The sequence below is a fragment of the Elephas maximus genome, chromosome X, assembly GCF_024166365.1.
Source record: "Elephas maximus indicus isolate mEleMax1 chromosome X, mEleMax1 primary haplotype, whole genome shotgun sequence".
NCBI classification, from domain to species: domain Eukaryota; kingdom Metazoa; phylum Chordata; class Mammalia; order Proboscidea; family Elephantidae; genus Elephas; species Elephas maximus.
Window position 1 is genome coordinate 108,719,867 of NC_064846.1, and position 26,136 is coordinate 108,746,002.

Genomic DNA, 26,136 nt, shown 5'->3' on the forward strand with positions numbered 1-26,136 from the left:
ACTGCCCCATAGAGTTTCCAGGGAGCACCTGGCAGATTCTACTTAAGCAAAATATCCAATGAATAAAAAAATTAGTCTTTGATTTCTTTTAAATGGGAGACTTTTTGGGTTCTGATGTAAGAGGAATTTAGCATATTGCTTTAAAGCCTCAGGTTTGAAAAAAAAATGGGGTTTGGACTTAGACCTGAATTCAAACCCTGGTTCCCCCACTTAATAGTGATGTGACTTTAGAAGATTATTTCTTCATCCCTAATGTGGTTTTAATGTGGAGATAATACTCTCTACTTCACAGGGTGATTGCTGATATTAAATGAGGTAATGCATATGAAGCACCTAGTTCAGTGCCTAAAACCGGAAACCAAACTTGGTGCCGTCGAGTCGATAGTAATTCTCAGTACATGAAAGCTACTGCTTATTGTTGTGATTACTACTGCTATCATTACAACCAAGTTTTCAGCCAAAGAAACAAATCGCTTATCATGGAATTTCAACTATCATTGACCTGGGATGGGGATCCATTTGTAAAGATGGAGAATACTTTTTCTAAACAAACACAAAACAAAACTTATTACTGCCGAGTTGATTCTGACTCAGCAAACCCATGTGTAAAAGTGCCCCATAGGGTTTTCTTGGCTGTAACCTTTATGGAAGCAGATTGCCGGGCCTTTATTCCATGGTGCTGCTGAATAGATTTTTCTAGTGCCTGTGAAATCTGTATGTGGCTACGTGCTATTTTTGTCTAGTCCTGTCCCTGTCTCTTTGTTCTCTGCTGACTTGGCTTTGGTAGCACATCTGTGCTGCCCACACCCGCCTCTGCTGAGGCCCCCTTCCTCTCTTGTGCCTAGGGAGGCCAATGAAACATAAATACAGGAAGCATTAACAATGTAAGGCAGTGTACAGAACCATATATGTCCACACTGAAATGGCCCTAGGACATTATCTAGTCTAATTGACTTCCCCCCTCCCATTTCTGCCTTTGCTCAAATGAAGGAAACTAACGTCTCGGAAGGGGATACGAAAAACCCAAACCTGTTGCCGTCGAGTCAATTCCGACGCATAGCGACCCTATAGGACAGAGTAGAACTGCCCCACAGAGTTTCCAAAGAGCGCCTGGTGGATTCAAACTGCTGACCTTTTGGTTAGTAGCCGTAGCACTTAACCACTATGTTACCAGGGTTTCCTAAATAGCCAAAGTTGTAGATTGAGCCAATGAGAGTGCTAGGCTTGGAACCCGGTGCTCTTTATCCTGTTTAAGTTGCCTCTGCAAAAACATTAGAGGTGGAGAGAATGCTGTGGGCTGAACCTGGCTGGTGCAGGTAGAAAAGGCTTTCTAGAAGAATAAGTATAGTCAACACTTGTTTTCTCTTGGTAGTATGCTGATTTTCATTTATTTGTTGGCCCCTTGGTACACGTTACTCTGTGGCTATGTTTTATGTCTTTAATAGGCTGGTTGGGAGCAGGGCTGAATTATTGTCTGTCTGTTTCAGTAGTCCTCCTTCCTCTCCACCAACACCTAAGTTGCTCAGGGTCTTAACATCCTAGTTCCCTCTTCTGTGGTTGAACAGAGGCGGCACAGAGCCAGATAACTAACCCACTTCCTTTGATCTTGACTTAGATTAATGTGCGTGTGACCACCATGGATGCAGAACTGGAATTTGCCATCCAGCCCAACACCACCGGCAAGCAGCTCTTTGACCAGGTAAGGGAGGGACTCTTGGTCCTTAGCCTCCTCCCCTTCCCGCATTGGCTCCCACCACATTGCCAACTATTCATGCTTTCTGCCTTTTGCTAGGGAATCTCTTCTCCTACTCACTCTTCCAAGATGGGTTGAAACAAAGACTGACCCCAGCCTTAATAGCAAAGGAGGACAAGTTTAACTTTGGCAACCTTCACCCCAGATGGCTGCAATTAATCCTATCCTTGGTCCTGAACATGGGAGAAAAGAAAAGGGAATTATAGCTCTGAAAATGTTAGCACATGAAAGCTTCCTCTCAACTCTGAGAGATGTAAATGATCTTCTCTCCATTTACATGATGAAATTCAGAAGTTAAATAACTTAATTGCAGTGATTAAGAGCTACAGTGAGCTATGGCTGCTAACCAAAAGATCGGCAGTTCGAATCCACCAGCTGCTCCTTGGAAACCCTATGGGACAGTTCTCCTCTGTCCTGTAGGTTCGCCATAAGTTGGAATCGACTCGACGGCAGCGGGTTTGGTTTTGGTTAGTATCTGGCTAGTATTTGAAGCCCATATTCTTAACACTACATGACACAGCCTTTCTGTCACATTTTTTGCTTCCTAGTAAAAGGAAACCAACTTATTCCCTTTGAGGTAGTAAGCTCTAAGTGCATTTCCCTCAAAGGAATGTTGGAACTTAGGATACCACTGGGAATAATGAATGCAGTAGGAATGTACCTCAGCTCCTGCAGGCATGCCATGGAGATAATTGCTTACTCCCAATAAATGAAGTGATTATTCCCATCTCCAACCTAAGGAGTGTCACTTCATTGCCAATCATCATTGTCAGAAGGGATGTGCTGTATGATATAAATGAGAGCCAGAGTATTTCAGTTTGCAGAGACTCCCCTCGGGCCAAGGGATACACCATCAGTGGCCAGACTTCCAGGAGTGAAAATGAGGCACCTATTTCCAGAGTCTGGGACCTCTCCAGACAGGCCATTATTCCATTTCCCCGCCAGCTGCTGGTGAGGCTGTGATAGATTCTCCACGCCCTCTTGCTTCCTTTTCTCTCTTGTCGTCTGTGCCCCTCCACTATCTGAGAACTTTCCCAGGGTTGGAAAGGGGAGGAAGAAAGGAAAAGGAAATTGTGTTCAAATGGGCTAATTCTATGATGAGAGGAAAGACAAGAGGAGAATGAAGATGAGAATGAAGGGGGGCTGTTTTCCATTCAGGTTTCCATGTAAGAGAATGGAAGCAATGGCAAGAAATCCGAGGACAGCTTGAGTATGCCCCTAAGTCCCCAGTGTCACATGATGATGCTCTTAGTTGTTGTTAATTGCCATCAAATTGGCTCCGACCCATGGTGACCTCATGTACAACAGAAGGAAATGTTGCCCAGTCCTGTGCCATCTTCATGATTATTTGGTATGCTGATGCCCATTATTGTGGCCATTGTCTATTTTGAGTACTTTCCAACCTAAGGGGCTCGTCTTCCAGCACTGTATTGGACAGTGTTCTGTTGTGATCCACAGGGTTTTCATTGGCTAATTTTCAGAAGTAGATTGCCAGGCCTTTTTTTCCTAGTTGGTCTTAGTCTAGAAGCTCTGCTGAAACCTGTCCATTATGGGTGACCTTGCTGGTGTTTGAAATACTGATGGCATAGCTTCCAGCATCATACCAGCATGCAAGCCACCGTAGTACAACAAACTGACAGATGGGTAGTAGTCATATGATAGAGTGGAAAATTGTCTGTCTAATACACATAATAATTAACATTTATTGAGAGCTTATAGCAGCATGTAGGTACTATGACAGGCATCCTGTGTACCATCTCATTTGACTATCACAAAGCCCTACGGCATAGAAATTAGTACTGGCCCCATTTTACCAAATTCCCCACTTCCCTAGCTACATTTTGGGAAAATTATTGACTTTCTCTGGGTTAGTATTGTCATCCAAGAAAAAATGGGTCTAATATCTACCTGGCAGACTTTTTGTAAGGTCATGAGAGAATGTATATATTTATTTCTCACCTGTTACCCAGAAAAATCAGTTGTGGTGTCTTATAGTGATACATAAAATTGAAAAGGATAAATTAGAAATAGATGAGAAAGACAGTAAGAAAATACAAATAGGTAAGAGACAGTACTACGTAAAGCATCCAGCATATAGTAGAGATGTAATAAATGATAGCTTCCATTCCAGTCTCATGATACTTCTTGTCTTGTTAATGCTAGAGTCAGGAGATAAGCTTGATGATCTGTGAACTTAGTTGAAATTTGCTTCTTCTCTGGAGTTTTGTGTGTGTGTGTTTTGTTTTGAATGGCAAAGGGGGATCATTGATATTTAATTATGAAAATAAATTAGTCTGAGGAACATTTAAACACACATTCATTTGAAGTAAACTAATGTGCTGACATTCACATAGCTCACAAGTGGTTACAGTGCTAGTCTAGAATGACAGAGTGCATTTTGATTATATTTAGTTTTTGCATTCTCCCTTTGCATGCAGGTTTTATATCGGAGAGCTTTTAAAGTGACAGCCTGGTGAAGTTGAAAGGGCACTGAAAGTGGGAAATCTTGGGCCCTAGGTCTGGCTCTGCCACTCACTCCCCATGTTACTTTAAAGAAACTTTTCCTCTCTTTGGGCCTCTTTTTCTCCATTTATACAATGTCTAACTGATCTCTCAAATCTGGTTATCTCTCAAAAATCTGTCTCTGACATTTATTTCTGCATTCCATATCTCTCTCCCATTGATATCCCTACTATTTGGATTTCAGACTACCCTTTTCTGTAAAGTAGAGGAAAATGCCTCACTTTAGTATGATCAGATGTTGACATATTCTGGGGGAGGGCTACCTGGCAGGAGAGACATCTCCTCTTTGACTGGCTTCTTACTCTTTCTGGGACAAAAAGGAGAAGGTACCCATATGAGACATAGGCTACAGAGCTCTCCGCTTCAGACAGCAATATCATTCTGGGAAGCAGCTAATGGAGGGTGCCAGCTAGCGTAGATTTTGTGGCCCAGCTGGGAGTCGTGGGCTCTTTTGACCTCTGCCCAGACTCTTTCCCAGAGCCCTGGTTCTACATCCCATCTCTAACCAAATGACACCATTCCCTGCCCTCAACACTGGGGTATTTGTGCATTTGCATTGGAGGGGGATGGCTGTGGAAAGAGAGAAATGTATGAGTTAGAGCCTACGGCAGAAAAATCCTTGAACAAAGAGGTTTATTAGCTTCGAACAGCCATAAGGCCTGGAAATTATTTTTTTACTGTTGGTTTCATCTGGGTACTATAAGTGTGATTCTGAGAGAAGCCCAGATGGTAGAGAGCCCTGGCCAGATCAGTGTGCAGTTCTGAAAGCCGTTAAGAGTCTGGAGTCTTTCACACTGCTTGAGGAGAGGAATGGGAAGAAATCAGGAAGTTCATGACTTTCCTTCTGGAAAATCAGTATTTTTCTGAGAAGTATCATTTATTGAGCACCTACTATAGATTAGTCCTGGCTAGATGCTTTAATCTTCACATCAACCCTGCCTCAGAAAGGTAAAAGAACATACCATAGGCCATGTACTTAGTAAGCTGTGATATGGGGTTTCAAAAACAGATCTGACTGCAAAACTGTACTTTTTCCCGCTGCACTGCTATGCTTGGGGGGCGAATGAGGCTGTTTGCTTGGAGAAGACTCAAGGGGAAATGTGTTCTCTGTCTTCAGACCTCTGAGGCGCTGTGACAGGAAGGAGGGAGAAGTCAGGCCTTGTCCGATCAAAATGGGTAGAGCTGGGATCCCATAGGTGAAAACTACAGGAAAACAGATTTCAGTTTAAGACAAGGAATTGTGCACTTGGCCCTCTTAGGGACTGAGGAAGGTCTGGATGGGAATCCACAGAGGTATGTGTTCACAGGCAGTTGGGGAATGTGAGGTCTTCCCTCTCTCTAACTTGATGAGACATGAGGGAGGAAGTCCGTTTTGTTTGCCCCTTGAGACTCATCATTCAAGGAGGCCCTCCTAGCGGAACTGAGGTCTGGAAGGAAGGAGCTGGACTCCTTGGGATGAATTGACAAAATCCCTGAGGCCATCCTGGAACCCAGCAGTCATCTGGCTGATGACCAGAGAGGAAGCTGACTAGAGAGGAAACATCATCCTTGGCATTAGAGATACATAACAGTCAACAATGGGAAGCCATAGATCGGGGGAGGCCCAGGGCCTGGTGGGAAAGGGAAGTGGTGCCCACAGTTCCTCCCATTTAACCCTGTTTCTTCTTGTGGATGTGCTCACAGCTAGGGAGGGGAGAAAACAAGTGTTTGCTATAGCCATTCCATCCATGGAGTCTTCAGAGGGCTCTTGATCTTGGATTACCTAGGTGCCACTAAGGGGCAGTACTGCTACCTTGAGTTCCATTTTGAGTATCCTCTGTCTGCCTCCTCCCCAGCCCTGTTCTCTAGCTCTAGTTAGAGTCTAGTTCTAGCTGTCCTCTATCCTCAAGGTCTTTGAGCTCTAGAAGGGAGATGATATCTCAAAGCATTCATCTATTCTTTCACTCATTCAGTATTGACTGAGGGTCTGCTATGTCTCAAGGAGAGTCCCTAGCTCTATCAAACACTATCCCTGCCCTTAAAGAACTTGGAGACATAGGAAAGGACATGCAGTTCTCCTCCCACATAGAATGAAAGAAACACCCCTAAGGTTCAGGTTGCATAGAGAGCATAGGATTTAGAGTCAGTCCTGGGTTCAAAATCTGACCTGCTATTAAGCTGTGTGGAAACCCTGGTGGCATAGTGGTTAAGTGCTATGGCTGCTAACCAAAAGGTCAGCAGTTTGAATCCACCAGATGCTCCTTGGAAACTCTATGGGGCAGCTCTACTCTGTCCTATACGGTTGCTATGGCAATGGCAAAAGGGTTTGGTTTTTTTTTGGTTTAACTTAGCTGTGTAACCTTGGAAGGCTCATTTAGCCTTTCAAGATTTTCCTTACCTCATGTGTAAAATGCTGCTCACACTAATCTCAGAGAGACTTTGTGATCTTATTTAATCCTCAAATAAGTAAAGCGCTTGGTGCATAGCAGTCATTTTAACATTGTTTGTTCTTATTAAGGGCTGAATAGGTGCAAATTGCCCTGGGAGTTCAAATGAGAAAGCCATGAAATCAGGAGGATTTGTTTGCTCAGTAAAGTATTCAGGACTTGTGGACTCTTCATTGAGGACAGGAACCCTTTTCTTTCATCTTTTTTTTTTTAATAACTAACATTTGTTGTTGTAGTGGTATCACCATCTTATAGTTTAGAGAGGGAGAAAAGACCTGTTAAAGGTCACACAGCTAGGAAGTGTTATAGTTGGGGCTTGAACCAGGGCATCTGATTGGCATTTCCGGTTTTTCCAGCACCTTTTGTCAGTTGTGCCCCTTTGGCTGCTCCTATACTGAGTGGAAGAAAGTTTGGTCCGTAAACTTAGGACCCCAACTGAGCTGGTTCTGTCCACTTAAGCGCAGGCAGTGTGGAGTAGCAGAAACAGTGGTGGTGGTAGTCCTCCCTTCTGGAGAATTTTATCCATTTCCACTTGTGCATTGATATGCTTTCAGGTGGGTGGCTGACACAGTTGCTGCCAAATCTGTAATGGGATCTCAGCTGACCTCAGGTGTTTGGGCAATGACACAGTTAGGCACGTAATCTCTCGTAAAATTCTCTCTTGAGGCCCCAGCCTTGCTTTCCAATCCTTCTCTGGGCTTTTGAAGGGGTTGATGATGTTACTAGTTGTTTACTCAGATAGATATGTGGGGGATACAGGAAGGGAGGCTCTGGGCTCCAGAACTGACCTGCTTTCCCGTCCCCTCACAGACCCCAGATGTAGGCAGCCTCCACATTTGAAAAAGAGAGGTAAAGGGAGTTCTTTCTTATATCTGGAATCTCCTGGTAATTAGTGAAGATTTTCTCAGAGGCAAATCTTTTCTCCTCACTGGACCTCAGTTTTCCCGTTTATGGTGCTCGGACCCTATAACTCTCCACAGTCTGTTTCTCAGGTTTGTGTTGTGGGGCTGAGTGGAACACACAGCCTCAAGTTTCTTAAGCCAGTGTCTTACAAACTGAAGCCTGAGTTCCTCAAGGTGTATGTGGCAAGTTCTGAGAGGCACAAAAAGCTGTGGAATAAATGTGATTCAGATATCTTGGAGCATCAATTTTACTTGTAGATGTTAACCTGTTTCATTATTAAAACGTAGGTATCTTAGGAGTAGAACGTAAAATTTGCACAAATGATTACGATCAAACCTGAGGCTTCAAAGAAATTCTGGCATACAGCTATCTACTTATTATCCCCCTTTCTCTACCCCCTCCCCGTGAATATTATGCATTCATCATTTCCTGCTGCTTAAGGATTTTTTCCATGGGCAGCTTTGAGAAATACCGGCTCAGGCCAGATTAGCTGGATCAAAGGGAGCCAAGAATGGCTTTATTTCCCCTCAGGGATGTAGCCATTTCTTAGAGTGGAATGGTGAGGACTCTAGCAACTGGAGCCATAGAGGTTGTTCCTAGAACCAGAAGCTAGATGCTCTCTCTCACTTGAAAATAAGGTTTTTTCTTTCTCTGGAATTGAGGTCTCAGTAGAAGCAAAGCCAGAGGACCTGGGCCTTAGAAATGGGGCCAAGAGTTGCCTGATCAAATGGTTTCCAGCACCCTGTGGACCTTAATTGGATATTTCTTTGTAGTCTGGGCTTAGAGATTATCTCTTTTGCCCATTGTTATTTTTCAGTCTCAATTCTGATTTCAGATCCCATTTCCTTTCCTCCATACTCATGCTTCCTCACTCTGGGACTTCAGTGGAGGCTGAGAGACACTGCTCATCTTTCCAAGTCCTGGAACGTGAGGAAGTAGAAAATTTATATGTCACAAAGGAAGACACAGTGCTCAGAGAGGTTGAAGTTCCCCAGTGATTCTGAAATTTCTTTTGACATTGCTTTTTTTTTTTTTTGGTCCAACTTCTTAGAGCAACTCTGGAGTCTGGAACTACTTTTGTTCCCATAATCTCCCTTGTTTCATCACACCCCCACCCACTCCACCCACTCCACTAGTGCAAAAAGAGGCCACAGAGCTCACTCCTGGGACTGCTGGAACTGGCTGCCTAGTCTGTGCCTGCCTCATTCCCTTCAGTCCTGGTATCTTTGAGCTTCTACAACTTGGCTTTCATACAGACAAAGGCCTGTTGCTGCTCTACCAGTTCTGTTTCCAGTTTACCCCACCTCCACCACCCCTGACCTAGCATCTTGGCACGAATGATGGTCCATCTTATCTTCAGCATTTTCAGTGGGTCCGTCTCCTCTCTCCTTGGGTTGAATTTGATATAGAGTCAGGGACTCACTTGGCCTTTGAAGCTCAGAAGCCTTTTCACCTTTCCTTACCTGCTTCTCCCCCATTTATCTTTTTTCAACCTGTTCCTAATTACCCAAGTTGGCAAGAGGTAGGTGGGAAATGGGATTGTATTCTTTAGCCTCTTGCAAAGTAGCCTTGTAACCTAATTAATAGAATGATAGAAGTTGAGAGAAGAAAGAGACCCTGTAAACCACAGCCCCGCTTTGGATAAATGGGGAGGCTGAGGCCCAGAGAGGGACATGTGCTGCCTCAAGATTACACAGAAAGTTGGAGATAGAAGTGAGACTTACTCTAAGGTTTCCTAATACCTGATTCAATCTGTGAAATAGAAGGGTAACCACCAAGCATGTCCCCTAGTGAGCAATGAGGGCTGTTGACTTGGGGACATGGCTTCTCCCCAAAGCGGTTGTTGACTGGACATATTGGGAAAGCCAGGAACCATTTCTAGGTGCAGGGGCTGCCAAAGTTCATTATCTGGCTTGAGCATCTGGGACAACAGAGAGACAACACTGTTAGTCACTTGAGAACGCCAGGCGTCCTAAGCTCCTGTGAGCCCTTGGCATTAGGAGGCAGCATGCTAGAGTAGAATGGGTACAGGCTTTGGAGTCAGATACTTCAGGGTTCCAGTCCAGGGTCTGGTTTTTAGACAGGTTGCCTCTCTAAACCTTAATTTCTTTGTTTATGAAATGGGACAAAGTAGGTGCTTAATAAATATGAGCTACTTTTTCCTTGCGGTTGCTAAAGCTCTAGATTTTAAGCTCTAGGTATGACTGTGGAGACTGGTTTTGGATGAACAGCAGAAAATTTTGGATGCAGTGGATGGATGTGTATGTGTGTGTGTTGAGGGGAGATACTGATTTATTCACAGAGAAGGACATCAGCAACACTGGGTCCTTGTTCCTTGATTCTGTCTCCAGGTAACTTTCTTAGATTCGCTGTCCACCTTACCCTGCCTCCCCGCACACACACAAAAAGAAAAGATAAAGAAGACTGTCTTATGCCAGCATGACTTCACTAGGATATGGCTACGGTCCACTGCCACCATCTCCAGTAGTGGGATGCTGAAGTTGACCCACCAGTCAGAACCATTAACATGCTAATGTCATGGGCTGGAGAACAGACCCCATCTTTCTTCCCCTGGCAGGCCTACCTTTACTGTCCACTGCTAAGCCAGGAGGCCTGGAGCATCAGGCCCCTTGGTACTACACTGAGGTACTCACCCTGTTTCCACTCTCATTCCTACCCTCGACCTGTGTGAGTGGTAATGGGACTCATGACTGGGCTTTGGTCATGGCTGAAAAGAAGCATCTCAGCCACTAGGAATGGTACAGCTTCAGGGTACATAGATACCACAGTTCCTGCACTGTCTTCTCAAACATTCTTTCTTTAGGTATTGTAAATGGGACTCAGTCTGAAGGGTGTGGGCATTACTCCCAGTTGCTGAAGTTAAAGGATAATATATAGGAGCAACTCAAGGAGTTAAACCAACAATCTCTACCTTTAGCCTCTAATCCATCCTGGGAATTCAAGCTGCATGGCATGGTAGAGAAAGGGAGGGAGGTGGCAGAAAGCATGGGATTTAGCTGGATTTGGAATCAACAAACCTAGTTTGAATCCTGACTCTGCCAATCACTAGCTATGTTAGCTTGTTAAACTTTTCTGAAGCACACTTTCCCCATCTGTAAAATGGGCCTAAGTGTATGATTATATCATAGGGCTATTATGAAAATTAAAGAAAATGAATGTAAAGTTCTTGATATGTAGTAGTGCTCGTATGTAATAGATCCCATCCCTACTTCACCAGAAGTATTTTGTGCAGAGAGATGCTGACATCTCTTGGCATATTCTTGGATGCTGCCCAAGTGTATTTCCTTGTCAGACCCTGAACACTTTAAATCCTTTGAGGGCAGGGATCATGTTGGCTTTACATTTGTATCCTCTGTGCTTGGCACAGGGTAGGCATGCAATCAATGGTTGTTTGTGTTTTCTCTTCCAGGTGGTGAAAACTATTGGCCTGAGGGAAGTTTGGTTCTTTGGTCTGCAGTACCAGGACACTAAGGGCTTCTCCACCTGGCTGAAACTCAATAAGAAGGTAAGTGCTCATCCCTCTGTTGGGCTTGAAATTCATTCTTCCACTGGAACTTGCTCAGGGGCATAACATTCACTAGCTGGCAAACTCAAGGTATCTAAGGCTGTGTTTTTCACTGGGTGGTGTATTAACCACCTCAGATCAGAATAAGGGCAGAGGGCTTATTCAAGGCAAAACTCCTGCTTTGTGACTACTTTGACTTCCAACAGTGAGAATGGCCTTCCAAGAAGGAAGGGACCCGTCCCTTCCCACTGGGAGCCCTGTCTTGAAGTTTGTCTTGTTTTGGACCAAAACCATTAGTGGCACTTCAAAAAGGGGTTGGTATTCCTTTCCAAAACTCAAGGGCTCTTGGAGATTTTTTTAAAAAGAGAGTCATAGACTCTTGAACCAGACAGAATCTTAAAGGTCTCATAGTCTTACAATCCATTTGCCCCCCCAAAAACAAAACAAAAAACTGATGCATGAACCACCTAATATGGATGCTTCCCTCCTTGATCTTCCTCAGTTGAACTCCGAATGGGATGTTTTGAGTATATATGTGTTCAGGCTTTCCATCCCAAGCAGCATCCGTACGGGAATCTGGCATTCATCTCAGTACCCTCAAACTGTCTGGCTTTGTCTTTGGAGGTCTGTATATTGTCCTGTGGCTTATTTCCCTGATTGTGTGTAGGGGGTGGGAACCCCACTCCTTTTCCCAAGGACTGGAGACTTTTGCTGGACAAATGTGGTGCTGTTAGGAGCCTAATTCAGGCTTTAAAAGACAGACTAGTTTGTACTCTTGCTTATTCAATTTCCAGACCCCAGTTGTATATCTTAGTCTTTACTTAGCTTAATTTATGGAGTTGGGGGAGGAGCTTTCTTAAGCCTACCCTTAAGATTTGTAGGCAGTTGGATATATTGTCAAATGTTATTGGCTTGAGGGCTTATAACCATCAAGTGTGTTAGGTCATTTCAGGAAGAAATTCCAAACAAGAAGTGATTATGGATACGAAATGTAACATGTTTCCTTCCTGAATTACCAGAAGGATTGCTACCCAGCAATCTGGGATTACCCAAATTGATAAACTTTCAGTGTCTTCTCCCCATCCTACTGCCACCCCCCACCCCCAAAACCTATTTTTTTAAGAGCCCAAAACTTCATGCCACTCTTAGGTGACCGCCCAGGATGTACGGAAGGAAAGCCCCCTGCTCTTCAAGTTCCGGGCCAAATTTTACCCTGAGGATGTATCTGAGGAATTGATCCAGGATATCACCCAGCGCCTGTTCTTCCTGCAAGTGAAGGAGGGCATTCTCAATGATGATATTTACTGCCCACCTGAGACTGCTGTGCTGCTGGCCTCCTATGCTGTCCAGTCCAAGTATGGAGACTTCAATAAGGAGGTGCACAAGTCTGGCTACTTGGCTGGGGACAAGTTGCTGCCCCAGAGGTAAGGGTGCATCCGGGCTGCCTTTTCACTGGCCAGAGAGGACTGAGGCCCAAGGCTGATCGATTCCTGTTACAGAGGGGCTGCCAGATCTGCTCTTCTCCATTAGGGTCTGCCTGAGGACCATGTTATGCTGCTCAGAGAGAAACATTTGCATATGGCATCATACTCTTTTGTTTCTATGGCTCTCAAAATAAAAGGCTTTTTTCCCGCCTCTGTCTGCCTGCTTACAGAACATTACCCTGGAGGCAGGTACTTATATAGAGAACCAGAGATGGATTGGTTTTTCCCCCACCCCTGGTTCCATTTTCTCAGCTCTTTTCACTGATTTAGACCTCTCATACCAGAGTTTTACAGAAAAGAGAGACATACGCAAGTCAGAGACAGAGCGTGCTCAAATGGCCTTTTAATATTGATAATCAGCGTACAGAACTTTCTGCTTCTGTAAATTTCAAATGTCAAAACTCTTAAACATTCATTACTTTTGTTCTAGCATCATAACAACACACAAAATGAATAAGACAGGCATTACCCTTATTTCCTGGCTAAGGAAATAGAGGTGCAGAGGTGCTTGGACTGACTTGCCTGATCTCCCACAGCCTCACTGAGGCAGAGCCAGATCTCGAATTCTAGTCTCTTGATTTTTTTTGACCCTGGGTTTTCCCCCACTGCATTCAGTGGCCATTTTCATAAGCTTTTGGATTGGAAGGAAAGGCTCTGCCTCATTCTGGGAACCTCAGTTCCACTGGGACCATGTCACATACACAGCCCACCTGGAGGTATTAGGGATAGTGATTATATAGTGGGGCTCTACCTGAGTCATTGCTGTAATATCTGAGATGGTATGTTTAAAACAAGCCTTGTTTACCATCTAGTAGATCTGGGAGGTTGGGCCTGTTAGCTTCTCCCAAAACTATTTGGGCTCTGTTCTGCACCTACAAACTGCCCATCCCTGAGCAATATTCTCACAACCACAAACTATTGGTACCAAGAAGATCTAGGAGAGAGTGTGCATAGCTCTGTGAAGCCCATCCTTACTCTTAGTCCCCCAAGTCAGCACTAACTTGATACTTTACCACTGTGCTTGGAGACCACAGCATGTTACTGGATTTTCTGGTTAAAGGTACAAAAGAAGGTGTTCCCCTTATCTTTCTTGGTCACCCATTCTTGTATCTTTCCTACCTGCCAGGCAGTTCCTTAGATCTAGTTTAATACCTTTCTGCTATAATTTCAGTCTGCTTCCAGTGTGACCTCAATGGGCTGATTTCATACCCTTTTTGCATAAACCCTTTGAAGAGCTAAGTGGGCTTCATGCACTTTATGCTTTAAACTGCTCACCACACATTGTCTTTCCAGGGTCCTGGAGCAGCACAAACTCAACAAGGACCAGTGGGAGGAACGGATCCAGGTTTGGCATGAGGAGCACCGGGGCATGCTCAGGTAAGCCCACCTTAGCAGCTACGGGCCCCACCGCCCTTGCAGGTAGAATGACAGTTGCTTCTCAGGAGAAAAGGCAGATGACTAGAGATGCTGGAGGATATTTGGGGTGGGGGAACAGGAATGATGCTAGCACTTGTACAGTTTATGGGGGACATTAAAGATTAGAAGACAGATCAGGACCATTATAAGGCCATTTTGTTTTTGTTTTTTGTGAATGGTCGCAACTGGTAGAACAAACAGTTTGAGCCATGAAGGAGGAAATGGAGAAGGAGTTATCTAAATATGACAGACCATTTGGGGATTGTCTAGTAGTAGAGCAAATCTTTATAATTTTGCAATCACCACCCCATCTGACCTCTGCTGAGAATGTGCCTATACAACAAGCTGTTGTAATGAACGGGGGCAAGAAAACTGCTTATATATGGCAGCTAACGTGCTGGAAGCCAGCAAGGGTCAGCCTACCCCCATTCCTCTTGTGAGTCTCAAACCTTAAGCTCTTGTTAGCAGGTTTTGTTTGGCAAAAGTTATGTTGTGCTCTGTTCTGCACCATCTCTACTCGCCTTCCATCCCCTTTCCCACCCCCTATTTTTTTTTTTTTAATGACAAAGGTCCTTGTGAGAAGCGCAGAGCAGGCAGGCTTTCTATCTTCCTGGATCTGATTCCCAGGCTTCCCTCTGTGATCCCCCGCTCTGTGTCCTTTAGGGAAGATGCTGTCCTGGAGTATCTGAAGATTGCCCAGGACCTGGAGATGTACGGTGTGAACTACTTCAGCATCAAGAACAAGAAAGGCTCAGAGCTGTGGCTGGGAGTGGATGCCCTGGGTCTCAACATCTATGAGCAGAATGATAGGTATAACTCAGAGCTCTCTTAGTTTATTTGGGCTACTCTGGAACCTACGACTCACCCCTCACCACAGAGCAGGATTATACCTCCTGGGGCCCATCTCAGTTCTTTTGCTACCTAGTTCAGTTCAGCCCAGGTGATTGCACAACCTCTCTCAGACCTCCAAATCCTACGTAACTAGACTTGTATTGTCCAATATGGTAGGAACTAGCCACATGTAGTTATTGAACACCTGAAACATGGCTAGTGTGAATTGAGATATACTGTAAGTGTAAAATATACATTGGATTTTGAAGGCAGTGTGAGAAATAGTGTAAAATATCTCACTAATATTTTTAAAAATATTGATTTTCGTGTTGAAATGATAGTATTTTGGATATATTGGGTTAAATAAATGTTATTATAATTAATTCCACCCATTTCTTTTCACTTACTTGAATGTGACTACTAGAAAATTAAAAATTACATATGTGACTGTCATTATATTTCTATTGAACAACACTGGCCTAGAACCTATCTTGTCATCATTTGTAAATTAATCCTAAATTCCATGTGATCAATAAGTGATTTTTGGTCTATAATCCTTCTCACTGCAGTCTTATGTTTTTTGCGATTTTATTATTTTGGTCTGCGGTTTGTGAGGATTGTGATTAATAGATTAGTTTGTTCTTGTAACTCCTGAATCCTGGAGTTCATTATTTACCTTCCCTCCAGCTTTTACAACCTTGGGTGGAAGAATTCCACTTAAGTAGAGATGGCACTCTGTCATCTCTTGAGAGAATGTTACAAGGTCTGTGCCTCAACCCAAAATATCACAGAAGCAAACTTCAGAGATTGGGGCAAGGGGTACTATGTTAGTTGTGGTATCAGGAAGTCCTTTGTACACCCTTAATGCTGGCAGCTGACCTGGTGGCTGAGCTGAATTAGACTGCCCCCTCAAGGGAGAAGTTGGAAGGGGAGGAGGGCAAGGTACCAGCCCTCTATGTCCTTCTTGTCTTGTCCTTGTCCTGATGTTCTTGGTCTCCCTTTCTGCAGACTAACTCCCAAGATAGGCTTCCCCTGGAGTGAAATCAGAAACATCTCTTTCAATGACAAGAAATTTGTTATTAAACCCATTGACAAAAAAGCCCCGGTAAGTGACTCCTCTTTCTGACCAAGGCAGGTGCTTGTCAAGGCCTGGAAAATTGCTAGGAGCAATCATCTCGTATTTTTCTCTCCCTTTTCTGACTTTTTTTGTGGGTGGGAACAGAGGGCACAAAAGGACGTTGTGGATGGATGGGGATGTCAATGTCAAGAAATGGCCAGGAGGCATCCTGTACTTGGTGCCACCCTGTTTCCTGTGTCTCAGGAGAAACATGGATGAAGCAGAGCCACAGGCAGTCTAAGTGCTGCCTCTTAGCCACTGCCTTCTGCTGCCCTGAGGCTCTGGGGTATAGACAGAGTACATCTTATCTTTCCAAGCCCCTGTGCCCCAGAAAGTGGAAACTGTTCACATATGATTTATCTTTAATTGTGGAGAAACATCAGAGCCAGAAGAAATCCATATCCAAAGCTGATCCTTCAAGCTTGCTTTTTGGAACTTCACTCTTGCCCTCTCAGACTTCTCCCCAGAGTGACCTGAGAATAAGAAAGTACCTTGAGTCCATTCAACATACTTCTCACCCACTCAGTTGCCTGTGGCTGACAAGACCAGAAAGCTGGTGATTGGGGTTAGGATAGAAAATTGAGATGATGGTCTCCTCCTCTGGTATATACCTTGTGCAACAAGGGCTAGTGACCCTTTTCATGAGGGCTCTTGTATACTTTTCCAGCCCTATGGTCTCTGAACTTTTCCTGCTAGACACTTTACGTTGTTGTCTCCTTAAACCCTCAACAACATTGTCAGGTAAGGCAGCAGCATACCCATTTTTCAGTTGATGAAACTGAGGCTCAGAGAAGTGGAATGATTTGCCCAAGATCACACAGCTGAAAATGGTAGAGCTGGGATTGAGACCAAGGCCATTTGGCCCCTAGAGCTTGTGCTCCTTTCACTGTACACCAAGCTATGTGAGACAATAGCAGTTTGGATTCAATGGCAGAGGAGGTGACAGTTAGCCATCAGTTGGTGGCCTTCGTCCAGTGGTATTTGTAGTAACAAACCCAAAGTCACTGGATTTTCTTGTGTGTGTGTATTTTATTGGTGCTGTGCTCCACTTTCATCAGAAAAAGGTAAGTAACAAAGCTAACTAAAATCAAAAAATTAAAAAACAAACAAAACATGTCAAGCAATGTATTTACAAGCTGCCTTGTTCCAAAAAGATTTAAGGAGCTGGCTATAAGATATGCTTTTTCAAGGCTACAGGAGTAGTCCAGCCACCCACACTGCACCTACCCAGGGCATTAAATGCAGGGATTATTGGGCCTTTAAGAGAGGCCCCCTGAAACCCAGCAGGATCCCTAATTAGCAGAGAAAGCCTGTTCTGATCCTTCAACTGGTTGCTTTTCATAAGCAAAGGTTGAAAGAAATTGTGGTTTGGCAGACAGAGCACTGGTTTCAGAGTTAACAAGCCTAGGGTCCAGTTTTGGCTCTGCCACTAACCTGCTGTCTGCCCTGGGCAAGTCACTTCACCTCTCCAATCCTTAGCCTTCCTATCTGTAACACAAGGGAATTGGATGAAAGAATCTTCCCCCCCAAAAAAGCTTTTGAATTTAGTTTTTCAGAAGACAGAAGCTCATCTTCACTCATACTTTCAAACTCTTTATGATTGCTGGTTTCCCACCAGGACTTTGTTTTCTATGCCCCCCGGCTGCGGATTAACAAGCGGATCTTGGCTTTATGCATGGGAAACCACGAGCTATACATGCGTCGCCGCAAGCCTGACACCATTGAGGTGCAGCAGATGAAGGCACAGGCCCGGGAGGAGAAGCACCAGAAGCAGATGGAGCGGTGGGTGCTGCAGAACTGGAGTGGGGACCAGGGCTGGGGCAAGGAAATTTCTCAAAGGTACCAAGCCTGCTAAGTCAGGACATGAAGCAAACCTAGGACTGGAAGGGAGAGAGAGCTGTGTAAGGAAGACCCTCCTTCCCCAATGAAGTCTCAAGGCACCCCTGTTCCTGGAAAGCAGGTATCAGGAGTACACTTCCAAAGGCTCATAGGAAGAGGGGCATTATTGGCTATGACCCTCATGCCATTGCTATGCTGGTGAGCTTTAGTTCGCTCCAGGCTATCTGACCAGAATAATGGCAGTATCAGAGGGCATCATGTACATTTTAAACCTGGAGTCTGTAGGGTTTTGTGAGGAAAACTGGGCAGAATTTTCCTAAGAAGCCCCATACCCTTGCACTGTAGCCCCTTGCTACTCAAAGTGTAATCTGAGGCCCAGAAGCATCAGCATAACCTGGAAACTTGTTCGGAAAGCAAAATCTGAGACCCTACTGAATCAGACCTACTCAATAGGAATCTGCATCCTAAGATCCCAGGTGATTTTAGATACATTAAAGTTTGAGGAACACAGCTTTAGTAGGTATTCTGTCATAAAGAGTTTGGAACTTCAGGAGGCTTCTACTCTAGTAGGCTGGAAAATGACTTCATCTACAAGAGATTAGACCCCAAGGTTCACATTTATTTAGAAAAAAAACATCACCGAGATCGAGGGGAAGCTTACAGAACTGGATCTGGTAGAAACCCTGTCCTCCAGGACCTCACAATCTAGTAGGAGAGGAAAAAATAGTATATACGTAACTGATTAAGGTACAAATGCTGTGTCATTCATTCATTCAATAATTATTTATTGAGCAGTGAACAAAACAGACAAAAATCCCTGCTCTCATGGAGCTGCCATTCTAGTGGAAGGAGACGGACATAATAAATTAGCAAATTATAAAGTATGTGAGATGATAAGAAGTACTATGGAGAAAAATAATAGGGAAGAGGAATGTGGGAGAGAGGTAGGGTAGGCTAAGTATTCTGAGGGCTCAGAAGTAGAAAAAGACATCTAGGCAAGGTGGACAATAAGGCCCCCTGGAAAAGGTGCTGGGGCAAGAAAAAGCAAATATCCTAGATTTGCAGCAAATTCTGGGTTAGGCCTGAGGGCTGATGCCTTACCCACAGAGATCACTGGACCTGAAACACAGCATTCCAGCTCAGTGCCAAAACTTGTCTCCCTGTCACTGTACAAGGTAGACGAGGGTAGGCTTTTATAATCTAGCATCAAAACTCACCTAAATTATGAGGGATAAGAATCAGGATCAACACAAAGCTGGTTCCTATGAGGTGGAAGTCAGACATACCTCCACTCTTAACTTTTTCACCATTTCTGACACTAGCCTTCCCTCCATCCTCCATAGCACTCTCTTGTTCTCTGATGGGTTCAATAATTTGTTGTAATGGTCACATAGAACTCACAGACCATATTCACAATTTTAAGGTTTATTAGAGTAGTAACAGGTAACAACTTGGGATCAAGACCAGCTTAGAAGTAACAAGAACAACTCAGGATCAGGATCAGGAAACACATAGGGCAAGGCCTAGAAGGCTTCCCAGATAGAGAGAGCACATCCCTCCCTTCTTCAGTTCAGGACAGCTTCCAACCAGGACAGCTTTCTCGGCTGCTCTCTGCTGTGCTAGCAGGCTAGTAGGTCTCTCTGGACAGGCCTCTTCTCGGCCCTTTCAGGACAAGCCTCCTCTCAGGCTCCTCTATGGCCCTCAGACCTGGTCCCCTCTCACCCTCTGTGTTGAGAACTTAGTTACATTTCTCAGCACAGCTGGAGCATCTGCTGCTGCTAAAGACAGGCCAGCTCGGCCCCTAGACTGCCACTTGCTCTGTTTGGGTGTTCACCTGCACAGGCCTGGACTGTGACTCTTCTCCTTCATGGGTCACCCAGCTCTGTTGGCGGCCTCCTGCCTGGAGATGCCTATCTCCACTCCATGGGCTGACTCGCCCACTGCCACCGTCTGCCGGTCTCGTGGTTCCTATCACTTGTACTGCTGCCACCATTTCTCTGCTCCTCAGCTCTGCTGTGCTTGCTGCCATCCTATGCTGTCTTCAGTGTTACAGCTCTTTTAGGAGGTTCCCTCCTCCTCTCTGTCTCTTTGCCTCTCTCTCTACTTCTTCCCTCTCACCTTTAAAAACCTCTCTGGGGTTGTCTGCTTATATAAGCAAACTCCTTGTCAATTCCAAGGCATAGCCCTTCCAGCAGGACTGCAAACTGACCAATCCCTGCAAGTCACTCAATCCAATTGCGTAGATTTTCAAGCCACTATTGAAAACTCTATGGGGCAGTTCTCCTCTGTCCTATAGGGTTGCTATGAGTTGGAATAGATCGACTACAATGGTTTTTTTTTTTTTTGCATAGCAGATCGACCAGTCCCTGCAAGGTGCATGAAATAGACCAGTCACAGAGAAGAGTGCAGCTCAGCCAATCATTTTTGGCAGAATTACAAACCCAAGGCCAGAAAGGCCATATATAAGAGAAATCCATTGCACTGTGGCTTTACTAGGCCATTTTACAGACAGGAAAACTGAGGACAACAGTAAAGAAGCAACACTCAGTGGATTAGTGGCAGAGCTGGAATTCTATTTTGGGTCTCCTGACTTGGGGGCAAATTGACAGGGCCCTGAGCGTACTGGTCCACGTGGGACTATGTAGCCAGCAAGGATAAGGATGTGGTGGTAAGGGAGAGTGGTACAAGCTCACAAACTCTGGGTATGTTGGAAGGGTGGGGCTTAAGTTCCAGGGCCAGGGGAACATTGGGAATCCCAAGGCTTCAGTGCAGCCCTGCTGTCCTGTTTCATCCCTTCATTGTCCTTCGCTAGTGCTCTGCTGGAAAATGAGAAGAAGAAGCGTGAGATGGCAGAAAAGGAGAAGGAGAAGATTGAACGGGAGAAGGAGGAACTGATGGAGAGGCTAAAGCAGATTGAGGAACAGACTAAGAAGGCTCAGCAAGGTGAGGCTTGGAGCCACTTTGGAGACTGGGTTTCCCCAAAGCCTGACTCTATGAGCTGGAGAACCTGCTAGCTTGTAGTCCAGGTGTGGTCACAGAATAGATAAGGGATAGGGCAAGAAGAATAGTGCCCAGAGCCTTCTGCCAGCTGTGCCCTGGGGGTGGAGCATTTCCAGGAAGAAAGCTAGGGGTCCGTCCCTTCTTCAACCTGCACTTTTCACTGCCTTCTCCTCTCCTCTTCCCAGAACTGGAAGAACAGACCCGCAGGGCCCTGGAACTTGAGCAGGAGCGGAAGCGTGCCCAGAATGAGGCTGAGAAGCTGGCCAAGGAGCGTCAAGAAGCAGAAGAGGCCAAGGAGGCCCTGCTGCAGGCCTCTCAGGACCAGAAGAAAACGCAGGAGCAGCTGGTAAAGCTATAGGATGGTCTGGAATTGTGGGGCCTGAGTCTTCTTCCCTGTCTGCCTGCCTATTTACAGCTACCTCTGCCTGCAAGATGGGCTTTTTCTGCCAGGGTACCACTCCACAGGCCTCCAGTGGATAGCTCATTCAGAAGCAAGCTGAGAAGTCACTGGTGTGACACAGAAACCTTTGCAAGCAGTCCACCCTAACACTTTGTTTTTATTCCAGTTTATTAGCCCTTGGGAATATGATCTGATGACCCGGCAAAAGAAAGGGAGGAAGGAAAGAAGTAAAGGGATTAACACTTAATTGAGCACCTACTGTTTATTAAGAGTTATCCTAGCAATTTTTCCCTTTTCCTTACTTTCTTATTTCCTCCTCCCAATAACTCTCTGGGATTAACTCATATGGGATAATACACCCAGATGAGGAAATTGGGGTTCAGGGAGGTTAAGAGACTTGCCAAATGTCACACAGTTGTGGCTGAGTAAATAGAACCCATTTATGTCTCCTTTTGAAGGATTTGCTCCCTTAAAACATGTGCAAAACTGTATATGTATGTATTTCTTGTGGGGAGGAGTTGGGCATATCTATATTTTCATCACAATTTTTACTCCAAAGGTTATGTGACCCAGAAGTCAAGAACCTCTGGCTCAAATCCCCTGACCTGTTATTCCCCTGTACTGTTTAGAGTGGGGGTGAAGGAAACTAAGGCCTAACTCTCAGGGGAAAGTTTTTCTGGAAGATTTGTTCAAGGTGTAAGGATATGTATAAGCTTTTTTCCTCATTCAGTTCCCTTTGTGACACTTTAATATCTTTCCTATACTTGTTCTGGAGAGAGTTTCAGTGGATCTGTGAACATTCTAGAATAGCAGGGAAGGGTCTGCTGCCTCAGGTAGTGACCCAGCAATCTCCAAAGCTTTACTGAGGCCCCAACTATGTACTGGGCAATACCAAGAGAGAGAGATGAAGAAGAGAGATATGACATGTTGTTTGTCTTCAAGAAGCCTACAACCTAGGTGGGGAGCTATGACATAAGGAAGTAGTTTGGAGGGTCACTATGAGTCGGAATCAACTCTGAGGCAATGGGGTTTGGTTTTTGTTTTTTATGGTAGATTTGAGGATAGGAGTGTTCCACAGGGCTTCCTAGGACAGGTAAGGATTGTGCTAGAAGCTGAAGGGTGGGGAAGATGGGGCTAGAATGGAGCGATCTGGTAAAAAGAGCCTCTAGGGCAGCAAGTAAGTGGAGCATATTGTCCACAGGCCTTGGAAATGGCAGAGCTGACAGCTCGGATCTCCCAGCTGGAGATGGCCCGACAGAAGAAGGAGAGCGAGGCTGTGGAGTGGCAGCAGAAGGTAAGGCGTAGTGCCCAAAGCAATGCACTGTGAGAAGGGGTACTACATACGTAGGTTCTGGCTTCTCTGATTCCTTAGGTTTGGGCTTTCTCCCACGTTCATTCTTCCTTAATAGCAGGCATCATATGAGAAGGAGCTCAGGGCTTTCTCAAATACTTCCCAGAATTCCCCAATACACTGAAACCCACTGCCATCGAGTGAGGTTGGTAAAATTGCTTTTATTTTACAGCTGAGGAAGATGAAGTGACTTGTCCTACTTGGTGCCTACCTCCTTCTGGGCAGGACACCCCTAGTTAGCCTGGTCTCACTGCCAGTCCTTCTCTCCCTCTGTCACTGGACAGGCCCAGATGGTACAAGAGGACTTGGAGAAGACCCGTGCTGAGCTGAAGACTGCCATGAGTACACCTCATGTGGCGGAACCTGCTGAGAATGAGCAGGATGAGCAGGATGAGAATGGAGCAGAGGCCAGTGCTGATCTGCGGGCTGATGCCATGGCCAAGGACCGAAGTGAGGAGGAACGTACCACTGAGGCGGAGAAGAATGAGCGTGTACAGAAGCACCTGAAGGTACGCAGGCAGGGCCAGAGAGTCAAGGAGACCATGGACTTCCCTGGACCATTGTGAGGGGATGGATAGAAGAGCCTGTCCCAGTGCTGTATGGGAGCCTGAGCTTTTCTAAAGTGAGAGCTTTAAAGGCAGACATCCCTGCTTGTTAATCAGGCCTTAGGCCACCTCTTCCCTTCTTGGGATCTGCCTTCTGCACCCCCCACCAAACTCCCATTCCATTCAACCCTTACATTCAGAAAATATGTACCTGACACAATTTCTACCTGAATCTGTGGTAGGTTGTTCTAATTTCAGGGGATACCCATTGTCATGGGGTCTGCTATGTTTTGTTTTTGTGCTTGCCCCATTGCAGTCCTAACAGGGCTCGAAATGGCTTTCAAAAGGAGAAAGAGAGAAATCTGGTCAAATAAGGGGAGGTAAAACGACAGGAAGCCATTGACCCCTGCGTCCTTCTGCCCCCTCACAGGCCCTCACTTCAGAGCTAGCCAATGCCCGCGATGAGTCCAAGAAGACTGCCAATGATATGATCCATGCTGAGAACATGCGACTGGGCCGAGACAAGTACAAGACCCTACGCCAAATCCGGCAGGGCAACACCAAGCAGCGCATCGATGAGTTTGAGTCCATGTAGTGGGCACCCAGCCTCTAGAGACCCCTCCTCCCTTCTTTGCCCCCACACTCCTACACCCTTGCCTAACTCACACTGTGCTGGAGCCACTAACTAGAGCAGCCCTGGAGTCATGCTAAGCCTTCAGTGAAACCATGGGACCAAACCTAGCCCCTCAGCCCCCACCCACTTCCCTGGGCAGAAAAATGACCCACTGTGGTGCCATTGGCACTCCCTTTCCCCTCTCTGTCCCCTTTAATCAAGTCTGCTAGGAAAGATCACTTCCCCAGATCAGAGGCATTTCCCACTTGATTTGGAAAACACCCCCACACTTACTAGTGGTTTGTGAGTGTCAAGGGTGGGATAGGTTGAAAGCTAGATCCCCTTCACTATCCCATTACTGCCTTCCTCTTCAGGGTCCTGTGACTCAGGGAGTTGTAGTATGACCCAGTTTATATAAGGAGGCAGGGCCCTGGAAATCTACTCTAGGATGTCAACTGACCTAGGATTTGGCCTCCCAATGTCCATCCCTTTTAGAGTTATTTAGGCTTTGTAGTGATTGAAGGGTGAAGACATGTTCAGTCATTCTTATTTCTACCTCCCAGATTGTGCCTGTTACAAACTCAGTTTCAATAAGTCTTGTCCCTGAGTTCAGGGACTTGCTTTCTCCCAGGGTGGGGTGGGGGAGGTGATGCCTCTAAGAGGCTTTATCAACATTCCAGAAGGCCATTGGCCTTTCTGTTCAGACAAGGTTGAGTAGAAGATCCTGCCCCAGTGCCTTATGAGAGTCTAGGCCTATCTCAAGTGAGCTCCATGGGCAGAGGCACCCTTATTATCCTGGGTCCCTGGGCTGCTTCTCTTCTTGGGATATGTCCTCCCCAGTCATCCCCAAATCTTCCCCAGCTAGAATAGTAGAGATGGGTACCCAAAAGCCCAGCCAGCCCTGTTCAGGTATTTTTCCAAAAGGGAGGAAATGTTCACACCTAGTTTCAGTATTTTTCCTGCCAAGGGTCCCCCAGATCCCTTCCCCCATCAAAGCTACTTGGGTCACAGCTCCTGCTTCAGTACCACCTAGGCCTTGACATGGTGAGCCCTGGACCTTGGTACCAGCTTGCTTAATTGGCAGGTGGGTGAAAGGAAGCTAAGTGTGGTGGAAAAGCCCTTGGCCTTGATCCCACAGTTTGTTCAACCCCCTCAGGTACCCATTAGCCCCTTCCCGTCACCCTCTTCCAAGGTAGTGACTGGGCTCTGCCTCTATTTGACAAACCTTCAACCCAGGTCTCCCTACCAGCTGTGCTGTCCCTTGGAACTGTAAACCAGGAAGCTCCTTAGGGCTGCCTGGTCCCTTCCACATCTCCATCCCTTGCCCTCTACTCAGGAGCAGCCTTCTCTCTGTCCTGTGTGTGTTCTTTTTTTCGCTAACAGTATTTCATATTCCAGTGATATCTAACTCAATATTGACTGCTGCCTATCTTGCTAATGCATCATTAGAAGAAATTAGTCTTGGGACAAGACTATATTGGCCTCATTACCTTACTACTCCCACATATAGGAAGTGTACACTGTATTATAAAAGGATGTTTTGACAGAAATATTAATGTAAGAAGCTTTCAGTATTAGTGATGTCACTTGTCACTATAGGTCATACAATCCATTCTTAAAGTACTTGGTATTTTGTTTTTCTGTTCCTGCTTGCCTTTTCCCTAGGGCTTGGTCTAAAAGGGACATCCTGTTCCTCCATACAGGGCCCCCAGCCCAGAACCCCCCTGCCTTGCTCCCTCTTTCCCTGCCTGACTTTGGGAAGTCTTGTGTGCTTTGCTGTGAGTTATATTGACACTCTCTTTGTAATATGCCCTATATTGGCTAAATTCAAACCTGGAATTGTGGGGCAACCTAACTGCCTTAGGAGCAGTGACTTACCCCCAGGGTGGCTGAAGAGAAAGATTATATTTTGCATTCAGGGTTTTTTGTGTGTGTATTTGAGGGGGGGGGTTAAAACATTTTTGGAGGTGTTTATGTTGAACCCATGTTCTATTTCAGTGCCAATAAAGTTTAGGAAAACTTTACTGTGACTTGATCTTTCTTTATGGCATGGATGTGTGGCTGTAAGATACTTCACCATGATTTCCACTCTATAGACCCCCTTCCTGTCCCTAATCTCATTCCATCCTCACATCCCACAGGGGTGGATATGACTATCCCTATTTTATAAAGGAGGGAATAGATTTGAAAAAGTGGTTAGTCTCAATGTCACAGAACTCTGACTCAATAGCCTATACCATTTCCACAGCACCAGGGCAACTTTTTCAGTGTGGATGTAAGCCACACATTGGCCACATGGATGCCCCCTGGGCTTCGCTTGGCATTGGGACCTAGGAGCTTCTTGTGAGGGGTGGTTTGTATTTCTGGATTCCTAGGGTGGTCAGGCTCTGTCCAGCCTCCCTGTTGGGA

The 26,136-nt window shown here is 45.4% G+C and overlaps 1 protein-coding gene across 1 annotated transcript in view; it reads left to right on the plus strand.

Annotated features, from left to right (window-relative positions):
• Window positions 1–25,751, plus strand: part of MSN (moesin) — a 72,680-nt gene extending 46,929 nt beyond the window's left edge. The window contains exons 2-13 of the mRNA XM_049872983.1: window positions 1,616–1,699; window positions 11,036–11,131; window positions 12,281–12,555; window positions 13,909–13,992; window positions 14,695–14,841; window positions 15,871–15,967; window positions 17,598–17,761; window positions 20,631–20,761; window positions 21,004–21,164; window positions 22,420–22,512; window positions 22,854–23,078; window positions 23,545–25,751. Of these exons, the coding sequence (XP_049728940.1) occupies window positions 1,616–1,699; window positions 11,036–11,131; window positions 12,281–12,555; window positions 13,909–13,992; window positions 14,695–14,841; window positions 15,871–15,967; window positions 17,598–17,761; window positions 20,631–20,761; window positions 21,004–21,164; window positions 22,420–22,512; window positions 22,854–23,078; window positions 23,545–23,709 (1,722 nt within the window). The 3' untranslated portion in view covers window positions 23,710–25,751. The remainder of the gene's footprint in view (window positions 1–1,615; window positions 1,700–11,035; window positions 11,132–12,280; window positions 12,556–13,908; window positions 13,993–14,694; window positions 14,842–15,870; window positions 15,968–17,597; window positions 17,762–20,630; window positions 20,762–21,003; window positions 21,165–22,419; window positions 22,513–22,853; window positions 23,079–23,544) is intronic.
• The last annotated feature ends 385 nt before the right edge of the window (window positions 25,752–26,136 follow it).